General features: G+C 42.1%; 1 protein-coding gene across 18 annotated transcripts in view; it reads right to left on the reverse strand.

Moving 5' to 3' along the window:
- The window catches only part of tcf7l2 (transcription factor 7 like 2), a 101,059-nt gene extending 79,853 nt beyond the window's left edge, over window positions 1-21,206 (reverse strand). For 8 of the 18 annotated variants that reach the window (XM_086196099.1, XM_086196092.1, XM_086196088.1 and 5 more), the window contains exons 1-3: window positions 10,351-10,900; window positions 10,093-10,159; window positions 9,758-9,882 (exon numbers count right to left, since the gene is read on the reverse strand). In XM_086196099.1, the coding sequence (XP_086052225.1) occupies window positions 9,758-9,882; window positions 10,093-10,159; window positions 10,351-10,539 (381 nt within the window). In that variant the 5' untranslated portion in view covers window positions 10,540-10,900. Of the gene's footprint in view, window positions 1-9,757; window positions 9,883-10,092; window positions 10,160-10,350; window positions 10,902-21,146 lie in introns of those variants that run through there. The other 10 variants (XM_086196098.1, XM_086196091.1, XM_086196085.1 and 7 more) reach the window with 4 other exon arrangements.
- Between the last annotated feature and the right edge of the window lie 1,915 nt (window positions 21,207-23,121).

Genomic DNA, 23,121 nt, shown 5'->3' on the forward strand with positions numbered 1-23,121 from the left:
CTGATGGTGAAACAGTTTTAGAGAACACACATAGTATCGAAGAGAGGCGGGCAACAAATTACCGTTCACACTCGGGTTTTGCGTTAACAGCAATGCATGGGTTTTTTTGGCAAGTGGGCCTGTAGAGTCCACACTGACTCAGAAGACATAAAACACGGTAATATCTTAAGTGGTCACATCTGGCTCATTCTGAAGTCTTCAACGATTCACCTGTAATGACGAAGCTCGAAATTTATCTTTATTGATATTTCAAATATGCAAAGTGCAGTGGCCAATAAAGATAGAGGAGGTAGTTAAGAGGAGATAAAGAGCCTCCTGGTTCTAAAGGGCACCATGATGTGCATCACATGGCACAAAGGCCACCCCCGCTTAGTGATGCCAGTCCCTAATCTTAACTTTCATTATCACTGCAGTGGTTTCGGATTCATGGTTGATATCTGGGATTAACCTTTGCCTTCCATGCCAATAGATCGTAAACCAAAATAACTTTCCATCTGAGAGTACATGTTAAACAATCAAGCTGTTATTATGTTTAGCGGAGCAGTCCCTGTTTATGTCCAAAATTAACACCGCATTGTTCCAGAGTTTATCTTTGGTGGGATAATATCGTCTCACTGGTTTATCCTCAAAAGACAAACTTTGTGGTGTAAATTCTGGATTAAAACAAGGCTTGCTTTACCTACGTAGCTTCCAAACAAAATAAAAAATTCAGACTCACACTCCTTGAGTTAGGAAAAGAAACTGCCACTGGGGAACCTGCTGGAATAAAACTCATGTCCCATTTTTGTTTCCAGACCCCATCATTAGAGAAACCAGAATGTAGAATAATCATCCTAAAGCTTTCCTGTCCAAGGCATGTCAACTCGAGTGCAGGGACATGTGCAGCAATGATCTACATTTTGTAAAACAGCCATCATTCAGGCTTAGTTTTATTACAGGAAGACGTTGCTTGCTTGCCCTGTCAGTGCCATAACAGCGGACACCGTCTGAGCAACCAGGGACGATGAACTGGAGGTCATTATTTCAATCAAACAAGCAGTTCAGGGTGACCGGACTGCATCGTTTTCTGCCTCCTGCTGTTTGTCTGCCAGTTAATTTGGTTCCTCTGTCTATCTGTCTGTCTGTCTGTCAGTCAGTCCCTACTGGCTGGACGGTGAAGGCCACTCATCTCATCTCAGAACGGTTGTCCAAACAAGACACTCCATCAGTGTGACCCCTCCAGGGAAGAAGGCAATTGACAATTCTTTCAGTGCCAGACGTCAATTTGCTTACTTTTGGAGTTGACCCCGAACACTGTTGACACGGGCCTCCCACTGAAGGGAAATGAATATGCAAGACTGACAACTCAGAGGGGCGTGGAAGGGTTTCTTTTTTTTTGGGGGGGGGGGGGGTTTTCTTAATAGCAAACACAACAAAACAACCAACAGACTTGTGTTCTGAATATGCAAACGCTCATATTTAGCCACCTAGAATCCAATCGTATCTGTAAGGTACAAATGAAAGAAAGCAAACAGAAATGTCAATGCGAGCTGTTTAAACTCAAATCGCTTGATGTTACGTATTGCAGCAAAGCACACACAATATGCTATTACCTGCGCAATTCTTGGCAATACAACAGTGGTGTGTTAGTGGGAGGCCACGGGCGGACGTAACGAGCTGTTCACATGAAATGTTATCTAGCGCTGTGCTCAAGTTGACAGCTGTCTCTTTACAGGAAGCACGATATTATTGTGTGTAAATAGGTTTCTAACAGCTGGTTTAAGAGCTAACATGGGAATTTACTCTTAATCTGTTTTCCACTGGAATTGGTACATCTGCGTGGAACAAAAAAAAAAAAAATCCAACGCTGCAGCAGACAGTGAGTCAGAGTAAAGGGGGTTATATTTTATTAGCCTTATGCATTTTAAATAATCTCACCAACATTTTTTTTTCCCTTTTTTTGTTGCAAATCCTACCATAATCCCCAGATTAGTAGATGAATTTATTTCTGCCTGCACTCTAAAACCTCCCTCACCTTTCGCTGGCAGTTATGAATCCACCACCTTTAATGACATCATTAGTGCTTCCTAAACTAACACACACATAATGACACACACACACACTCAATCCTCAGAGCTTATCCTGCTACAATTAAAAGTTTAATTAGTAGATTAAAAATACATTGGCTGGAGTTTTATCACCTTAAACTCGTCCATTATGTGTTTAGCTCGCACAAAGCGCCTCCTTTCCCATCTGAGACATTTTAAAACAGATTATCTACATTCAGAAATCCCCTGACTGGACTTAAGACTCTGAGATAGAAACTTGAAAACAAGGCGAGTGGAGAAAAGAAACACCATCTGTATAAACTAAGCAAATGCTCCAGAACTTCGTATTATTCCGTGTCTTGCGATCTAATCAGATATGTCCATTTCACGTCAAAAATAAATCTGCTAAATTTTCTGTCACCGCTATAATATACGACTACCACACAAGGGTATGAAGAAAAAAAAAAAGATAATTATTATTTTAAAAAGATGTTAGCATGAATGAGATTCTTTTCCTGTGGTACATTCCAGAGCATTCTACCACATCCATAAAAGGCTGGTGTACCACAGGTGCTCGCTGCACACTGGCACGGCTAGTCATTATCTAGCCCGACATGATCATTAAGAGCTGTGATGGCAGTGTGGCACCTCCTCCCAACACTCAGTCACACTCACACACACACACACACAGAAAAACTGGAGACTCAAGAACTCCTATCAGTTGTTGTTAAAAAAAGAAAAAAAGAGGGGTGGGAGGGGAAGGTCTTTTTTTTTTTTCCACAAAAAGCATGTCAGCCCCAGTGCACTTTGACCCTTCCCCAATCCAAACAGAAGGCCAGCAGAATTCCTCCTGCGTCACACACTCACACACACGCACACACACCCTTAGCTTCCAGGGCAAATTTTGTTGATGATGAGGGTGGGAAGCATGGGGAGCAACTTAGAGGTGGAGGAGGGAGGGAGGGGGTTGACTCAGAGGCTAAAACCACACACATGAACTTGCAAGCGTGGCTGAAAACTGAAACTTGCTCCAATACGAGTTCCTGTCCACCCAGTAAGTCCCCGCTCCTTTTATTTTTTTTCCATTTGTGATAAATGCCGAGGGGCACTATTGTTTGGACATCTAACCAGGAACTGTCGCTGCTCTGATTGCCCTGGCATTACCAGCAATTATGCACTCTATTCAGACTGCTTTTGTGTGTCCGACCCCCCCCCCCCCCCTCCTCCCAGGATTGCCCCCTCTGTCCTGCCTGCACTCACACACACGCAAAGTCCTAACACACATTTCCCGCTTTTCTCCCCACCACCTCCACCCTCGCCTTGTGCTTTCCCTCCCACTCTGCTACTGGTGAACTCATTTGGCTACTGGAGCATTCTGGTGCTATTATGAATGAACTTACAGCAATATGCAAATTCAGGAAGGAGGGGGGGGGGGGCGTGCATCATATAATAATGTGGATTTAATGCAATCTTTACAAATGAGGTAGTTAAAGTATACTTCTATACACATTTCCAGCTCTGCAAGACTTTCTCTAGCTTAAACCTACCATAAAGGAGGAAAGCACAGCGGTTTCATAATCAGGAGACTTTCAGAGAAGCACAGAGTTGTTGTTTAAACTCTTAGCATAGCCTCCATATCTCAAAAAAGATGCAATCAATAGTCATTTTAAACATCTTTTCAGCTGGATTTTGTCGATAAAATCTCCAGCAACCACTCCCAATCATGTCACTGCCATTTTCAGTAAGTCTTTATTTGAAAACGGCTCATTCATATTGGTTGGAAAGCGAGAGAAAGCTGCACATTCCAGACAACCAATAGTGTCAATACTGTAACCTTTGTACTACAGGCACTTAACAGGGATGAATGAGCAGCTATGCAGTGTCCTGTAAACACTCAGAGTTCAAGACAAGTCATATAAGTACTGTCTGGATGTCTGTGTATATTTATTTGGATGGGGGGAAACAAAAAGGATGGAAAAAAAAGTTTTGTTTTTTTTTTACTTACAGTTTATTTGTATTACAGATTAATAGACTATAGCTAGCAATACTAACAAAAAAATCAAATATCAGCTTTTGTCATAATTGCGCGGTGTTAAAAAAGCTCCCCATCAATTTTATAAACTTTCAAGGAAAAAACTGAAAAATAGGCAGGGGAAGAAAAAAAAAACCACCTCTCTTTACTGACACAGATTTAAGTGGTGGATACACACACGCACACACACACACACACACAAAGTGGAGGGAGATTAATTTAATTTCCATGTTTCAGGGAGCCCCAAGCTCTGAGGCCAGCAGCAGAGCTAGCCTATATTTAACAGATGACAAAAGTTGCATTCCAGATGTACAGTACTATCTTTGTGTTGAGCTCTGCAGAATGCATGGGGAGAAAGACGGGGGGGGGGGGGGGCTGAAAAAGGGGGGTTACACTGGGGCTTGCTGGAGGGGGGGGGGGGGTACCAGTGCACAGCTGCTAAACTAATGCCTTTTTATTCTTTGCTCAGACACAGAAAAGCAGTGTGGAAGTTCCTCACTGGAAGAAGAAGAAAATGTGTTTTATGCATTCTGGGAATTATTTGTTGATGTGTTGTTGTTTTTTTAATAAAACTATTGCATCCTGACTAAATGAATAACAGGCCCATTTGCTGTCATTACATTCAAAATCATGATTTAATTCAAAATAAGAGCTTGAGCTCCAAAAAAAAGCCCCAGACTTGACTGCAGCTGAACATCAGCTACACCCAAAACCCCCACTCACACTGCCACTGGGGAACCTCGACTCCCTTTACACCAGTTAAAAAATCTGATTAGAAACCACACCCACGACCTGACTGAGGGTTGGTTTTTTTTGCCTCTGTGGTGTTTCAAGCGGAGTGACAGATCGACGGGCGCATTAGCTCTCGCACGGCTCAGCCTGCCAACGTCATCAGCATTAGACAATTAAGCCTCACTAGCTGCCAGAAATATATATAAATGTATAGATATTATATATGTATATGAATGTGTGTGTGTGTGTGTGTGTGTGTGTGAGATACATCTTAGTAAATATTTACAGCTCAAATCTTTTCCATTCATTCACCAGCAGCTAACAAAACCTTACTGTACTCTTTCTCTTACCGAGTCCCTTCCATACCCCCCCCCCCCCACCCCCACCCCTTCCACCCCTACATCTGCGATTCATTGACTTTACAATTTACCACATGTCGAGATGGGAGAGGTCGAGCCTCCATCTGAATCACGGCACAAAATATGCGAGTGATTTATTGTTTTAAAACCCTGGGCCGATTTACGGCAACTCCACTTTTCCTGAGTATTACTCCTATTGGCAGACCATGAACAATTACAGTTCGGACTAATTAAGCTCCGAGAATGTGCTGTGCACTGCTAATGTCTAGCAGGCCCCAATTTTAGTTTAATGGTGCCAACTTTTGCTTCCCAGCCGCCGCCCCCCCCCCCCCCCCCCTCACCACCACCAGCCCCCCCCCCCCCCTCTGTATTTTAACTCCTCAAATCCAAAAGCAGATTTTACATTTTTATGACTATTGAGTCGAAGAAAAAATAAATAACAAAACAAAACCAAAAAAAGAGGACCTTTTCATTTGCCTCTCCTCGCACAGGATGAGACTAACAGCAGAGTAAGAGGAAGAGATGGAGCACACGCACACACACACACACACACACACACACGTGCAAAAAAAAAAAAAAGGAGTAGTGGGAGGGAGAAACAGAGCCATACCCGCTTCCACCATACTTTGTAAACAAAAGTGATTTACAAGACAAAAGGAGCACAACCTTCCAACTAAATTCAGAGTGCATTTTGCGGCTAGAGGCACAAAATGTGGCCGTGGTGGGCCACAAAACCCCCTGCAGACACCAATTAGGCCCTATTAACATGTAAAGCCAATTTGATAAGGTGTCGGCCATATCCCTTAAATCCGCATTAAACTATCTTTCCTCTTGTCACAGCCAAAAATCCATTTACAGCAGCCGAACACACATAATCCATATGATATACCATTGTTATGCTCACAATGCTGCCATGTTTAGGAAAGCTACTCTGTCTATGTCAATTACAACAGATAAGGCCACAGCAACGTGAGGCCCCGCTGCTGCATTCACTCCTGAATCCTAACATCCTTTCCAATAACATCACCCTAAAAACGCTCATTATTTTATCCTGAACTAATTATGTAAAAAAAAAAATTTAAGAAGGAAGTTGTCTGCCTGAGTGGAAAAGAATTTTTTTTTTTTTTTTTAAATTTAAAAAGGTGAATCTGCTGCAACACGTTGGTGTGACAACACAAAGAGAAATGAGGAGAAACGCTATTGTTTCAACCACACAAAGCCTCTCCACCGTCGTGAATCACCACAGGTTCTGGGAGCGTCTTATTAAGTCTAAACAACAGCGGCGGATGCTTGGCGTTTTCACCCCCCCCCCCCCTCTCTCTCTTCACCACTCCCCCCTCCCTGCCACCAACTCCACTTTCTTGTCTTTAAAAAAAAAAAAAAAAAACTACTCGTAATTATACGTTGAAACTCAAAACCTACGCCAAAATTCTCCAGGCCTTAAAGAATTATGGGGCCAGGGGTGGCGTCAAATATCCTAACGTTCAGAAGTCCGAGAGGCAGTAAATTAAGCCGGTGGATTTACGGCCCTGCAGCCCCACCGATGCAGGAGGACTGACCGTCCACATCTCACCGTGTCTCCAGACCTGTTGAGGTGTGATGTTAGCCCCCCTCAGCACCGGAGTTAACCCACAGCCTTTTCTCAAAAGCCCCGTGTTAGCATCGGCAGGAGACAAAAGGTAGACAGAGAGAGAGGAAGAAAGAGAGAGATAGAGAGACAGACAGACAGACAGAGGGAGATGGAGAGAGCAAAATAAAAAAGGGGGTGCACATAATGGGGAGAAAGCAGGAGAGATAGAAAACTGGGGTGAACTGGCCATGCCACTTCTCCAATTCAACCTGCGCCCAATGATCCATCGGGCCTTTGTGTGAGGTTTGGGGAGGGGGCAGCAGAGAGGGGAGGGGAGGGGAGGAGAGGAGAGGAGAGGAGAGGAGAGGAGAGGAGAGGAGAGGAGAGGAGAGGAGGGCAGGAAGCCTTTTAAAGCCCGGGCACGTCGTCATGTCAAATTGCTAAATGATACTAAATTGTGAGCCTCTTTGGACTTAGGTGGTAGGAAAAACAAATTCTCACTTGTTATGACTCCCAGGGGTCAGAGAAATTATGGTAACCCCCCCCCCCCCGCCGCCTCCCTCCCTCCCTCCCTCACAAGGAGGACCCCCACCTCCTCCTCAAGTCATGCAAAAATCTCAAGTGAAAATATCCTGATGTATCAGATGAGAGGAAATGCTACTGCTATTAGCTGTGGAAACAGGTTTTTGGGTTTGTTTGTTTTTCAAATCTCCACAAAAATATATATTATTTTAGTAGATTTGATTTTTTAAACGGCGCTAAATTGCAGCTCCTAAAAATAATATCCGAGCGTGGCCCATAGCGAGCGCAGCAGACGGAGGAGAGGAAAAAGAATCAAAGGCTTCTCATGACAAGACAAGAGGAGGAAGAGAAAAAAAAAGTCTCATTCCAATAATACCAGCAGTCATATATTCAGAGCCTTACATGACATGTTAGGGAGCAAGACAGCTAATCAATGTCCAGGTGAATTATTTATACCAGCTTTAAGTCTAATACATTTATATTACAGCCACCGCTGACTTCAAAGCTCTAATGGCTGGACACACAGGGCGCTGCAGACAGAGGGGGCCGTGGCTGTTAGGTAGCGAGACCACCACCAGCCAAAAGTGCACGAGGTAGATCCGGGAATTTATAGATTTTCTATTCAAGGGTATGCAAAATTTAATGTATTTGCTTTAGAATGAAATTTTGAGAAAAAAATAAATAAATTTGAAATGATTTGGAATAAAAAAGGAAAAGAAACCACACCTGGGAATTTAAAAGGGAAAAAAAAACAACAACAACAAGATTGTTGAGATGTGTCTCGACGCAGCATCGCCTCGACACCGTTTACTGCTTTTCTAGCTGCTGGAGGAGTACAATGAAACCAGTGCTTCCATGACTGTGGTCACCACAAAGAACCCCCCCCCCCCCCCAAAAAAAAAGAAACAAAACAACCCTCTGCCACTGAAACAAGGAAGTGCTTCAAGTCCAGATCATGCGTGTTGTTGCTGTTGTGCGTTTTTGTGTGTCAGCGCTGATGAGAATAATGAGTGACTAATTCCACATACCAGCCGAGAGCGTTGACAAGACCGGCTGACTAAGATGGCAAAACGTTCTCTTATGTGCATATGCCAAGAATGGGAAAAATCTTTGAAATTATGAAACACACAGACACACACACACACACACACACACACACACATAGATAGGGAAAAAATTATTTCATGTCATACCCTCAGTGATGAACTCAAAAGCAGAAATTGTGTCAAACACAAAAGAAAGCATTATATGTCAGATGTGTATTTTCAAGGTGTGCACACACACACACACAAACACACACACACAAACAAAAAATCGAGGCGACAAATATCAGTTTCGTTTGCGAGAGTTGAGTTAGTGGGGGGTTGGAGAGGTCATATTTCCTAATGCCTGGTCTTTGCCTTAACCTTGTAAAATGAGATGACAGGTCCTAAAGTGTAGACTTGTAATTGCAACCGTTTAAAAAAAAAAAAAAAGAGTGGGGGGGTAAAAAAAAAAAAAAAACACACACACATGCTTGAGAAAATTATGCCGCTTAAGGATTGCATTTGCCCAGTGGGACTGGCGATGTGCAGAGCAAATGAGTACGCGTGCATAATTACAGCACAGCTGATTATGCCTAAATAAATAACACCAATTTATTTATACATAGAGCTTCACATACACGCATGCTTCTTTTTTTTTTTTTTAAAGGCAATAAATCCATGCAAAGCAGAACATTTCATTGAAATGATTTTTTTTTTAAAAATCAATCACACATTTAGATTTTTTTTCTCTCAATGTTCCAATTTCAATTCTTCACAGCTTTTGACACATGCCAACAACAACAACAACAAAATAAAAGCTCATTTGCATATTGATTTGATTTATGTGCTTTCACATTGTTTTACACTACATAACGGTTTGAACGCTCGTGCAGATTGTGTTTGGGGTGGGGGGGGTGGCGGTGGGAGAGGGGAGGAGGGGGGGTATTTTTGATGAGCACACACAAGTCAATTTGCATTATTTAGCAGGTTTAAAACACACACACACACACACACACACGCATGCACCGGAAGCCTGCGATACAGCACAGCCTTGCATTGTGATTATATCAAGGATAAGAATTCAAAATTTATTTTTTCTAAAAAAAATTAGATATTTTATTATTCAATGTGCGAGTAAAAATATATATATATTTCTATATTTTTTTTAAATGTGCACATGATTTACCTGCGTGTCTGAACAGTCTCTCTGAACATTCTTAGCACTGTTAGCATGCTAGCTGCTGGTGACAGACAGGATGGAGCTGCAGGCAGCCTGGCGGACATGCATGCCGTTGTACTGCACACTTCATGGGGAGTTACAAAACTTGCGCTCTACATTTTTACAAGCTTCATTTCTGGCTGACAACTCTCCGTGTGCTTCTACCCCGTGTGTGTGTGTGTGTGTGTGTGTGTGTGTGTGTGTATGTGTAAGAGAGAGAGAGAGAGTGAGAAGTGTGTGTGTGTGTGCACATGTAAATACATTAACTTACTGTGCGTGCTGTCGGAGAAAGTGATCCATTGGGAAGGTAGGGGCTTGTGAGATCGGGGATCATTATAAATGGATAGCCCGGGTACGGTGGGCTCTTGAACAGCCCTCCATCTTGCCTTTTCGCAGCTAACATGGCGGGGGGGGACAAAAAAAGAAGAAAACTTTATAAAGTGTCTGTAAAGGCTATGTTTAATTATTGTGCTTTTTTTTTTTTTTAAAGGCTAAAGCGGGGAGGGGGGATATCACCACCGCTTGGCATATTAAATGTCATGGTGCTACTACCAAAAACCAAAAAACCAAAAAAAAACAAGACGGGAACAATAAAGCAGAACTCACCCTCCTCTAAACTTTCTCTTGTTTTGTCTCTGAAAGTTTCAGATCTAGGCGGAGGCCGTCTTTCCGCCTTGAAATGCAATGAAACACAGGGATTGCGTTAAAGTTAACACGACCGAGGCTTGCTAGTTAACTTTCTTGTCAAGTTTACCCCCGTGTAGGCCCACAATGCACGGGTGGGGGGGGGGGGGGGTAGAAGAGAAGAGAACACACCAAAAAAAAAAGAAAAGAAAAAAAAGAAAACGATCGATCCCAACTTACCTCCGAATCCGACGAGCTGTTTTGATTCGTTTCCGACTCGTTTACAAGAGAAGATTTGACATCTGCTAAATCCCTTTCTGCTGAGGAGTTCTCCGAAATTTTCTCTTCCTGTTCTCCTTCGTCTTTGAAGGAAATCATTTCATCGTTTGCACCCAGATCGTCCCCTCCACCGCCGTTGAGCTGCGGCATTTTTCCCGAGCAAAAATTTTTTCTTGGGGGGGCAAAACACAAAGTTTTAAACCCTTGATCTCGGTGATCTTGAAAGTCCGAGTGTAAGTTTGGGGGTCTGTATTGGCGTTTTCCAAAGCTCTGGCGGTTGGTACAAAACTAAAAAAGAAGGGAATCTTGGCAGAAAAAGGAAGCCGGAGAAGGAGCCGAGCCGCTCGGATTGAGTGAGTTGAAGTTGGTCGGAGTGGTTTTCAGTTCAAAGGCGGCGCTGATTGACAGATAGAGAGGGATGGAAATAGAGAGAGTCTGGATTCAGGATTATTGACAGGGAGAAACACACAAGAAACTAATGAGATTCAAACAGGGAGGGACTTGAAGTGACGTTTTCATAAATAGGAGGAAAAAAAGGAGAGGAGGAGGAGGAGGGGGGGTTTAGAGAGAGAGAGAGAGAGAGAGAGAGAGAGAGAGAGAGGAAGCCGGCTGCAGAGAGGGAAGCATGTGAAGAGGAAAAAGGCAGTGGGAGCAGGACAGTGATGGTAAAATAGGAAGAAGACAGGAGTTGCTTGCAGATGTGGATTAAACGCACATATGGGCGGTCTCCTGGTGGAAAAAATGAAAAGAGGGTACTTCCTCGGGCTGTTTTCAACCAGTTTGACTCCACCATTCCCTGTTCACACCGCAGCCAAATTCACTTTTCACCACACTGAATTAAAAGTGTATTTATTTCAAATACTACAGGCCCATCAAAGCAGAATAAAAAGCCCTTCCTATTTCGCCTGCATCTTAGATCTATTTTTTTTTAATTATATTAGATAATGTTTCCTCAGATCTTTTTGGGGTGGGGGGGTGTTATTGCATCCTACCTTCTTGACAGGTGTGATGTCCTCTGGGACCGACCTGAATTCCTCACTGGCAAAATGCAGACTTTTGTGTGTGTGTGTGTGTGTGTGTGTGTGTGTGTGTGTGTGTGTGTGTGTGTGTGTGTTTGTTGTTTGGGTTTTGTTGTTGTTGTTTGTTTTTTGATAACTCTTCCACATCAGCAGCCAGACCAGACACAAATAACGGATGCAGATTGGGATGCTGCTGTTCTGTATGTTACTCCTACAGAAACAGACACGTGGAGGTGCTGCTGCGAACAGGGAAAATACCTCTTAGAATATACAGCAACAAAGCTGTGTTTTCTTTATTTACCGGATTAAATTAAAAAAAAAAACATGAATCAACTTTTTTTTTTTTAAACTAGGTTAATTTTTTTTTTAATTTTTAAATAAAGCCGTTTATCGCCTGAAATATCCACATAAAAGCCACTGGAGCCTGTTCCAGCTGTACAAGGGAACCGTGTGTTTGTGTGTCGGTGATGATGAGCTCAGCACCGGTGATTCGCTCACCTTATCTCATCCGCTCAGGAAATGCAGTTCCTATTATAGCTGATACGTGATGGTGCTATCGCTAAATCGACAATGAAATTTCAAATGTAGGTGGCAGAAACGGAGCTGAAACACACGTTCAGGTGACACTTACACTCTGTCGCGGCACGTCTGACTCCTTTCAAGTGAAATAAATAATATAAGATCAAAAACGAGATGGAATTACTGATTAATTTCCACGCCGTTCCTTCTGTAAACTAAATGTGATGACACTAATTCTGTTGCATCTTCCTGTTAAGTGTTGTGAAGGCATCTAGACCAGGCAGCAGCATAAAAGCCGTCTATTCTGCTCAATGAGCACTGATGTGCTTTATCTGGATGAGGTGAAGGCAGCAGTGTTTGTGTTGGCTGGCTGCAGCCCAGCCAGCAGCGTTAGAGAGGAAGGGAAGGGATCGCCGCCTCTGGTTCTCATCCAGCGTGTCTGTGTTTAGGCAGCCGGTGGAAGAAGAGGCACCCTGCCGCTCGGGGCCCTCCAAAGCTGAGCCCACACAGACCAGACCAAAGCAGAGGAGCTCCAAGCTGGCCTCTCCCCGGATTGCCACAGCAGGAACCTGAGAGTTTACTGGGGCTGGCAGCGTGTTATCATGCCTGCCGTGGAGACACCTGCCTCTGATGCCACCCCGGTGATGCTAATCTACAGGACCCTTTAATAACATGATGCTGCTGCTGCTGCTGCTGATGATCTGAACGGTGGAGCAGGAACGTGCAGCACAGCGTTCTATACCCTACGTTGCCATGGATTTTACACGCTGACCCACGGATGTGCTGGGATTTGATGGCACGGCTCGGTCTCATCCAGGCACCACCTGCACGCCACCAGTCCGATCAGGCTCCTGCTCTGCTCCTGTGCTCTGACCTTCGGTTGCACCGTTCAAGAGTCCCAATTCCATACCAACAATCAACCTTGGTGAATCAAACCTAAAAATTAAAAAAAAAAAAAAAATTCAGGATGCAGAAATTTGTAACATGATGTTAAAAATTGCAATTTTAATTCATAGACGTAAGGTTTGTTTTTGTAGTCATTTGTTTGCGTTGTTATTTACCGCCCTTTTAACGTGTGTCAGCCTGAGCTTTTCACAGTCATCCAGCCCTTCACCTCCACACACGTTCACTCCATCCCTTTACACAACATAACCGGTTTATACGTCAACCAGTAAAATACCGGTTACTGGTATCACTCAGTGGCATCTCATTAGACAACAATCACCTCATACCGATACACAGCCAATAAATAGGTGCAACTACAATAGAAACACGAATGCCCCATTAATAATTCAACAGCAGCTGAAGCACACGGGCATGAAACTTTTATGCTTGTGTTGTATGTTTTCTGACACCTCTGAAAGCAAATTATTGTACATGCTCTGTGTATTTACCCTTTCCTTTGCTCGTCACAACAAATAAACTCACAAATACTCGTATTCTTTCATCAAATACTTGTATCGATATACTTCTTGTATACTAGGTGCAGGCATCCAACTTGACAATTACATTTTTACAACAGTCCAGTAAGCTCCCCTTTCAGGTTTTATCTTCTTTTTTTTTTCCCGTCTCAAAGATATAAAGACATCATTTAATGTTCGATAAGTAAATGTTTGATCGAAACTTTGGGGAAAATATGAAGTGAATGCTTCTGAACACGACTTCACGTGTTTTTTGTTGTTGTTTTTTTTTAATTAAAAAAGTCACCGTAAAATAAAAATCAAGAAACACAAAACCATACGTTAGGTCCCACAGCCCGCAAGCGCAAACTAACATTAAACACACGGCCATTTTGATATTAAAGTACTCAGCATAGTAATCATTTTCTCAAATGAATGTGATTTTTTGTTTTTGTTTTTTTTTTTATTCTAACGTGTAAAAGCATCACTAAATGTTTGGTCATTTCAATTCCGCTCTATTCATTAACCTGCAGGTAAAGGTGGCTAAATTAAGTTCGGCTGTCTCTGCTTCCAGTCTGAAGAAAAGAAAACACTCCAGCTAGTTCAATAAATTCGAAATGAATACTCAAAGTAACAGATGTAAAAGATCCTTTGCGTAGAACAGCAAACCTGAAAAAAATCGCCTGCTTTTTTCTGAGTGAACACGCGTGCCGTTTCATCTCGAGCAGAGGAAGGGAGCACCGGTGCACATCCTGTACATTTGCAAACAGTTAATTACCCATCATGCATCCATGTTGCCAGCCACGCCGACTAAAAGGTCTCTCATTGCTGATTAACATATTTTACCCTCTTTTCCTTCCAAAAAATATGCTTGTTTTATGGAAAGGGTGGTTTGATGTATTCTGCTGCTCTGTAATGAAGTTTGTTCACTTGATAATAAGTGAAACATAAAATTTAACTTAAGCTGCATTCAGTAAATTTCCTCTATTGTTGGAAGAGGAGCTGTTAAGTGTTTTGACATTTTATTGTCAGCTCATAGTTGTTAGCCATTACTGCATGTAAGCTAATGGTCCTCATCATTTTTTGAGGGGGGGGGGGGTGGACTGGTTGAAGACACAGATGTTGGTTTTACCTGACTATGACAAGATTCTTTCATGCTGTACATTTTCATTCAATCGGACAGAACCTTCTCACATTTGTGAGTTAATTCTCTTTTCTTGAACAGCTCACTTATTATTGTGCTTGTTAAATTCAGCTTTTTCGGCGCCGTCTATCTCTGTACGCGCTTATTTTAATTACTTTGTGTGAATCTTTGTTCAGTGGGATTTGTAGTCTCCACATCAAAACATAGCAAATGATGAGGAAAGAGTTTCCCCTTGAAATATGAAATCATTATACACATATATTATACTGTATGAGCTAAAGATATATATATATTTTTTTTTTCCTCTTATTATGCTGGTAGAATAGGAGCCTCTCTGCTCTTTTGCCCCCTGGCACTCTAATCATTTGACACAATAGAACCATACATTAGAAAATAGAAGTGTGTGTGCAGCAGTTGTATTTACAAGTCCTTCTGAAAAAAAAAAATTGAAATAAAAAAGAAATGCCCAGAATGGTTTGTTTACCAATGCTTAAGGGGCTAATTGTAATATATTTCTTTTTTTATAATGAAAGTAAAAATGGTAATCAGTGTCAGTCTTCTGGACTTCACTGAAAATATGGCAAACATTCAAATGTTTGTACCCTCCATGTTTACCTTCAACAACACAAATCACAATAAAGACAGGAAAGGACAAGAAGAGCGAGTCACTCTCTGTGACTGGACAGCATTCATAAAATCAATAACAGCCCCCCCCCCCCCCGTCCTTGAGAGGTTTCAGCTAATATACCAAATGGATAAATAAGTATTTCATTACATTGAAAGTTTGTGAATCAATAATCACAATGCACCACAGGATACAGAGTTACATTTTTTTTCCAACCCCAAAAGAAGAAAAAAAATAATCCCAGGACCAGGATCAGGAGATTTGTAGTCTGGACTCGCATGATTAATGTAGGCACACTGCTTTTCATATCACTGGAGGTATTTGACTCAAGCAGGAGCTGAGTGTCTCCAGAACTCATCCGCACAGCATCGTGGGAACCATATTAGGCCGGCTACGTGAGCTGTCTCCCGTCGCCTCCAAAACAAACAAGGCAAGCGTTTTTCAGAGACGGACGCGATAGTCATTAATCAAGGTCCGAGGCAGGTCCTGAACTCTCTAAACATGGAATCCACCTGAGAGGCACGATAAACCTATGCCTATGTACTCAGCAGCTGCAGATTCGCCTGCGCACACACACACACACACACACACACACACACACACACACACACAAAAACACACACAAACCATTCACCTGTCCGTCACGGCAGCATCTCGCATGGAGAGGCGAGCCAAGCTGCTGCTGACTGCTAAATGTTACTTAAAGGTCAGTAGGTATACACACACCAGCAGGTTGGTGGTTTGAGTTGTATTTTTCACACTGGCTTTACACTGAATGCATCAGACGGCAACAACAACAACAAAAATTTATACATCAATTCGTGTCTTTGGTAGCAATTTAAACGGCGTGCCTTTTACGTGCGATACAATTATCCTTGTTTATAACTGAGAATACGACTGATCCGATGTACAGAATATCATTGAGACTTTATAATTGAGAAAGAAAAAAAAAGATCTTAGATGCAGCAAAGGTTGAGGAAGCACTGATCTCTCCGCTCACAACTGACACATATTTGGAGTTTAGCTGCTAAAGTGGAACAATGCATGTCATTACTGCATTTAATCTCTTTTTTTTGGGGGGGGGGGGGTTGACCTCTTGATGAGCAAAACAAAAGCTCAAGACACGTGTATACAGAGTAGCTTCCTGTTGATCCCCCTGCTTTGTGTTGGGGAACTCTGACAGCCTTGTACGCGAGGCCCTCCACATCTCAGGGCCTTCAATAGGGAGACACCCCCCTTTCTGATTGTGGGTTAAGAGACTGGGAGCATCTCATTGAAGGTACTTCCTCAAACAGGAAGCAGGAGGCCTCATTGTGAAAGAAGAAAAAGAGGTCTTCTTCATATGGGGCCATAATTAAAATCAGAGAAGGGGCAAGTTGACCTTTGGGGACCTGACTGAGGAGTCATTAATCACATGATGGATGCAGATTGTGTTTGTGCAAATGAGTTTTGGCGTGTCAGCTGCAAAAAATAAAAATATATATGTACATGTATCTATATGTATGAATTTCTGTTTTCTACACTTGGAAAAAGACCTGAAACTATAAGATAATATTTTGTGTGGAAGTGGTCCTTGAATTCCAGCCCTCTTTTGATGGATCCTCGGGGCAACTTTCCAAGACACTTGAGCTGAGTGAAGTGAAGTTTCAGGTGCAAAAGGTTCAACACAAATTATCTCATCATCTTTAAAGAAAATCAAACTGACTTTTAAGAAATTAACATAAAGTAAGGACTACTTTCTTTTTTTTCCCCTCTGATCCTTACACTACTGCTCATTTGCTGAGTTATAAAGTAGCGACAGTTTTGTTTTTTTCTTTTTCTTTCAATGCCATGAATTCTTGGAAAAGCTTTTGTACAAAGAAGCAATTGCATCTTTAATGCTGTACATGCACACTTATTAACGAGCGGCACAATGGAGATGTGACCTTGAGTCAAATGAGTTGCCTCTCGGTACAAATCTGCGCGACGTCGTGTTCATTAACAGAATAGAAGATGAGCCCATTAATAAAAGACATCAGTCTATGGTCTTTGTACAATACAAGTCAAAAGAAAGCTAAACATCATCAAGGTTAAGTTGTGAGCAGGTTATGGTTGATGCAAAAGCTCATGTTTCTGCGACCACCATATTTTGCTACCATTATCTCTGAATAAAGAAAACAGGAAAACAGTATGTGTATCTAAACAAAATCTATTCATCCAGGTGTGAACCAGCATGTACACAAACTCATTGAAAACTGAGGTTGTTTTTTGAAAAAGCATTTTTATACTGTAAATTGGATTATTGCTTTAGAGTGCGATCCAAGCCGAGGAGCGGTAGGAGTATTGTTCAAATCTCACTTTGTTAAAAAAAAAAAAAAAAAAAGTATAACCAGCAAAAATAAGTTATTAAAAGAACCCATTGTGCAAATATATTTTGCAACCATTTCATAAAGTAACACACTTGAATGTTACTACTAGCACACTGACACATATACACACACAAAAGCGAAAGCCAGAACATACTGAGATTTAAAGGGATACTTCACCCAAAAAAAATTTGCTTCTGCAAATCAGTCACTCGCGCTTAAACTTCTTGAATTCATGAGGAATTTCTACCTGCGAGACTTCATCGTGACCCAGTAATTTGGAAAATGCAAGCCTCATGCTAGTAGCCGCAAGCGAATGGAGACCAAAGATGAACAACAGCATAAAGGACACGTTTGTTTGTGAACTTCCAAACCCATCATCCAGTATTTTCCCCTCTTCTTTGTCCAGTGGCACGCTCAGTACTCAGTTCCGAGCTAAAACAGCAACTACACATTAGGTGGGAGGCGGGATTTCAACTGAACACACAAATTAAGTTCAAACGCGCACATGATTGCCAGCACGCCACACATTGAGGAATCTGAACTGTTTTAGTCAGGCTCAGATCCAAGTGTTTATGGATGCGTTCAGCGACAAGTACGTCATGAGAATCCTCTGCGTCCTGGACTCATCAAAAAAGTCATCTACCAGCCGAAAACATCAGAAATAATCAACAGATTCGAAATTTTTGCTATCGGTTAATATTCATAACTTTGCGGAAAACCTGAAAATCATACAAGGTTTGTAAGCAACGTGTAAAATGATTCCGTGAGGTAAAGTTGTAAGTTTTAGACTTGATCCTGCAGCCGCTAGGCAAAAAAATTACATTTCAGAACTGTCATTTAATAGTTATGGGTTGTACCAATTCAACAGTTATTTTGTAGAAAATAAAGTCGAAACTAAATTGCGAAAATGCACCAAATACATGTTTCTCTCTGTGTTGCAATGCTCTTTGTTGTCAATATGACACAAAATTCACGCTCACAGCTGTTCTTAAAGGTCTGTCGGCCTTTTGTTTGAATGTTTGACTCTGATGGTGAGTGTATGAAGTTTAAGGGCCACAGTTCACATATTGATTACCTCTCAGGTATTCCTTTTTCCTAAAAAATTGATCCCAAAATCATTCACAATCATGCTGTTCTAGGTAGATCACAAACAGTGAGGACCCCTTCTTTACAGATACTGAGATATGCACACACAAACATACACCGATTAGGCCCCAAAGCTTCAAGCTCCTCAAATGGAGTTTTTTTTTTGGATACAGCCCTTGTGGTCCTGTAGGATCCTAATTGAGAAATTAATGCAGAAAAATCAATTGGCCTCAAGTTTTGCATGTGATAGACTCCTGAAGGCGTCAAGCGAGCAGCAATCAATGCTTTCCACATGGGTGACTCAAAGCTCCCTTACCCTTTTGTTTATGTGTTCATAGCTGGAGGATTTTGATATATGAATTTCAATGAAATAAACGATGATGAATTTTCCACCTTTTGCGACCTCCTGCGATATATATAATGCACATATTCAAGGCCGTGAAATGATGTCTTTCGTCGCCACTTAATTATCACTTAACGTGAAAAAAAAAAAAGGCGTTAGGATTTGTTGTGTAGAGATTGTGCCCTTACCGGCAACACTTTTCAGTCTGCCTTATTTACACTTCAATATGAGGATCTTTTAAGATTCTGTGATCATCCGCGGCATTGTTGGTGGATGAATCGGCGTGTTTTGTGGCTCCCTCATCAGCTTATTTAGGGCCATTTTTAAAGCTCCACACATCATCATCATCAGGTCAATGAAAAAGCAACCTTGAATTCCCTCTGACACGACCATCTTTTTCTAGTCTACAGCACCTTGCTACGACTCGCGGCGAAAAAGGCAAAACGGAAACAAGTGGCCATAAGAGAAAGATGTGAGGCTAAAATTGTTAACTATTTACGCTATTTTACCTCCCTCAGAATCTCCTGTTTTGCTCTCTTGTGTGGTGAAAACAAGAAGAAAACGGACATTTGCTTGTGGCTGCTGCACAGAGGAGAAAAAAAGAAGAGTGCCATGTTCCTCTTTGTGCTCGTTAGCCACCTTCCAAATTCATCATAAGCCCAGAAATCAGATCACAGTAATATTTGATCAATATTAATAAGGATAGGCAAACTCCTCCAGTAATTACCACAGTCTCTGGGCTTTGATTTCGACCATTACTAACGCCTCTGCATCTTTAGATTAAAAAAAGCGACCCCCTTTTATTTCCTAGCATTAAATCCCGACATGCATCTTCTAAAAGCTCTAATAAGACAAAGATTAGATTTGCATCCCCATACAAGTGTCTTTTTCAATTGATTATGAAGCTGCCATTGATGTACGAGAAATTGATGTTTTCCTCTGTTCTTAAGGGCGGCTAATAGAAGGGGCGGGCTTCGAGGAGGAGACTTTGCTACTTTGATGTTCAATCAGTAAAAAATCCCACTTCTTCTTTGTCAGACTATATTTGGTAAATAACAGTGACAATCTGCAGGGCATAGACATGGGGGGGGGACTGTAGAATGGATAAAGAGGGGTTGCTAAGTGGGGAAAGGAGGGAAGACAGCGATAGAAAAAAAAAGGACAGTAAGAAAGGAAATATCTCACTTATTAAATTTGAGGTGTTAGAAAAAGGGAGGGAAGACTTTTAACATCGCTCTCCCAAAAAAAACACTCGTGTAACACAGTCTCCAGAGTCAAAATAACTGCGGGCTGTCACTTCACATTGGCAGTGATGAGAAATATTTCTTACCTTGTTTATTTTGGGCGGATAAAAATTTTACACAACTGTCCCCCATGTTTGTGCGACTGACGTACCATCATGACACACACAGTAGGCTTCTAATTAGGCCCTATGAAAAACAACAGGTGGATGTGAAAAACGTAATACATCATCAACCAACGTGGCAGGCAAAAGGCCCTTTTTCTTTTTTCTTTCTTTCCTTCTGCGTGGCTGCAGGAGGAATTGTTGGTGGACGTACGCGCTGAAGATGTCGCGGCACATTATTTGTGTCCGGCGTCATATTCTAGGCGACGAAGTAAAGGAAAAATAAAAGAGTATAAAGTGTCTCAGTGAGTTGTTGGACCAGCAGGAGCCGCCAGAACAGCTTCAGAGCGTCTCGGCATATAAATCTCTGCAACTTGATGGATTAATACCAATTTTTCCAAAAGACATTCCTTCATTTGGTGTTTTGGTGAAAAATACAATCCACGGCACTGCCAGATCTCCTCACAGCAGGGGTCAAGAATTCAGGCCAACACCATTCTCTTGGTGAACGCCGCACACGCGCTGGTGAAGGATGACTCATCTGACCATATTACGTTTTTTCTGAACTCTCAACTGTGCATTCATCTTTGTAATGAAAGGCTTATGCACTGCAACCCTGCAATAACATCCCTCTCTACAGTATATATAAATACATTAGTCATTGTTAAGTCTTTGTTTGTCATGATGCACCGGCCAGATGAGCAGTGACCGAAGCTCCTGACATTTGTGCCCCACAGCCCAGTCACCAGGATAAACAACAAGTCTTCCAACACATACAGGTCATTTGCTCTAAGTTTCTGCAATGACACATTTTTAGCACAGCCTGGTTAGATTTAGGCTCACAAACATTTGGTTAGAGCAGGGGAAAGAGCATGGTTTGGGTTCAAATGAGCGCTGGATTTAATGGAAAGGGAAGGCCAACGCTCACCACTGGCAACTTGAAATCCGTAGCTGGCTTCTGCTCCAGCGGCATGGTGTCCACTTCCAGTCAGTGACCATGAAGAATCCAAATATCCTGTCAAAAAAGATGTAAAACATTAGCAACTGTCAAAACAACTTCCTCCACACAGGAGCCTCAAACACTCATTCACCGCTACCTCCACCTCTGGATACAGACTTTTCTCAACTTCTTATGATGCCATGTGACTGTCTACATTCATATGAGCACTATGGCCCACTAGACGGCATCTTTCACTCATATGTAATATCCATCCATTTTCTATACTCTTTATCCGTTATACGCTTATTCCTGATAAGGGGCGCGGGGGGGCTGGAGCCTATCCCAGAGGCTTTCAGGCGAGAGGCGGGGTTCAGCCTGGACGGGTCACCAGTCTGTGTCACAGGGCCATCAGGAGCTCTTAGGGGCTCAATGTCTTGCTCAAGGATACTTCCACAGGGTCATTGGGGGAAGTGAGGATTGAACTAGCAACCCTTCAGTTGCTCGACGGCACCTCTACATCTGAGCCATGCTGTCCCTTATATGTAATATCCACCTGTTTATTCTTCCAGGGAGGACAAACTGACAACAAAGTATTAGCACTGTGTGTTTCTACAAACCATGGATACCTCAAATCTTCAGCGTTTCTAGATATTTGTAGCCCTTACACGACTGACAACACAGCCTGTGTTAAAGTCTGGTTAGGGTTAGGCACAAAAAACTAGTTTAAGGGAAACCTTGGCTTCAATTGGAGTTCTTGTTCCATTACTCCCTTGCAGAAATGCGAATGTGTAATGCATCTGTAATGTATTGCATTTCCTGCAGCTGCCTCGCAATAAAAGCCACCTTGTTGCAACACTGACACATTAATACGTGTCTGAGTATGTTAGTGAGGTAGTTATCAATTAAACAAAGTGGCTCTGGATTATATGCATGCATTGTCTCCTGTGTACTTACAGGCGATCTGAATCCAGCTCAGGAATGGTAAGGCTCCCTCTCGACCTATAAAAATGACTTGTTTCCTGAAAACCTAATGGAGTCAAACTTTAATATGTGTCTTGTGGGTTTGATTTCGTTTAATACTGCATGCAGTCACCAGTTAACATGACAGCTGCTCTTTTAAAAAAAAAAAAAGAAAAGAAAGAAGGAGCTCACTGAAGTTTAAATCATTTTTGATTTTTGTAACTTGGATTTCTATCTGTTAAAATACACTCAGGGTGATACTGCAAAGCAACAAATATCAGAGGAAACATTGAAGATTCATTCTTGATATGCTGGGAAAAGGTGAAGTTGGAGATCTGATATTGATAGAAGGATGGAACAAAAAAGCCGATCTAATATGAAAAATGAGAGAAAGTTGGATAACAAAAGCTTGAAAAGAGAGCTGATAAACATCTTCGTTAAAAGGGGACATGAGACAGGAGGCAGGATGGTGAGCTGGATGAAGCCGGAGAGAGAGAGGGAGCTCAGTGGGAGGTTGTGGAGAGGCTGGGGGCAGGCTCCAGGCAGATGAGAGGGCAGGGAAGGATTCACAGCCCAGGATCAACAAGAGCGCACTCGATAAACCCCCATGGACTCCAGGGAGAAAACCTAATATGCCTTCAACACATGCAAGCACTCATTTACAAATGTTTACAACCTTTAAGGAACAAAAAGTGATTGGATGCTGTTCAATACAACCCTGAAACAGCCAAATAGCAAACTGGGGATAATTGTGAAGCAGAGGGCAAAAAGAGCAAACACCTTTTTTTATTTTTGGGGGGGGAATTGGAGGGGAATGGAAAGGGGAAAGCCCTAAGTATTGTATGAATTATATTATCTCAAAAGAAAGGGAACGTGAACAGAAAATGTTAGTCATCCTTTTTTTTCCTCCAGCTCCTGTTTTTAAAAAAAAAAAAACACTCCTGAATTCTTAGACTCAGACAGAGAAAGAAGACCAGGAAGTTGGAAAATGTTGGCTGCAGAG

The sequence above is a fragment of the Aulostomus chinensis genome, chromosome 23 (genome assembly GCF_037954235.1).
Source record: "Aulostomus chinensis isolate RoL2024-O1b breed Wild chromosome 23, RoL_Achi_v1.0, whole genome shotgun sequence".
In the NCBI taxonomy this organism is placed as follows: domain Eukaryota; kingdom Metazoa; phylum Chordata; class Actinopteri; order Syngnathiformes; family Aulostomidae; genus Aulostomus; species Aulostomus chinensis.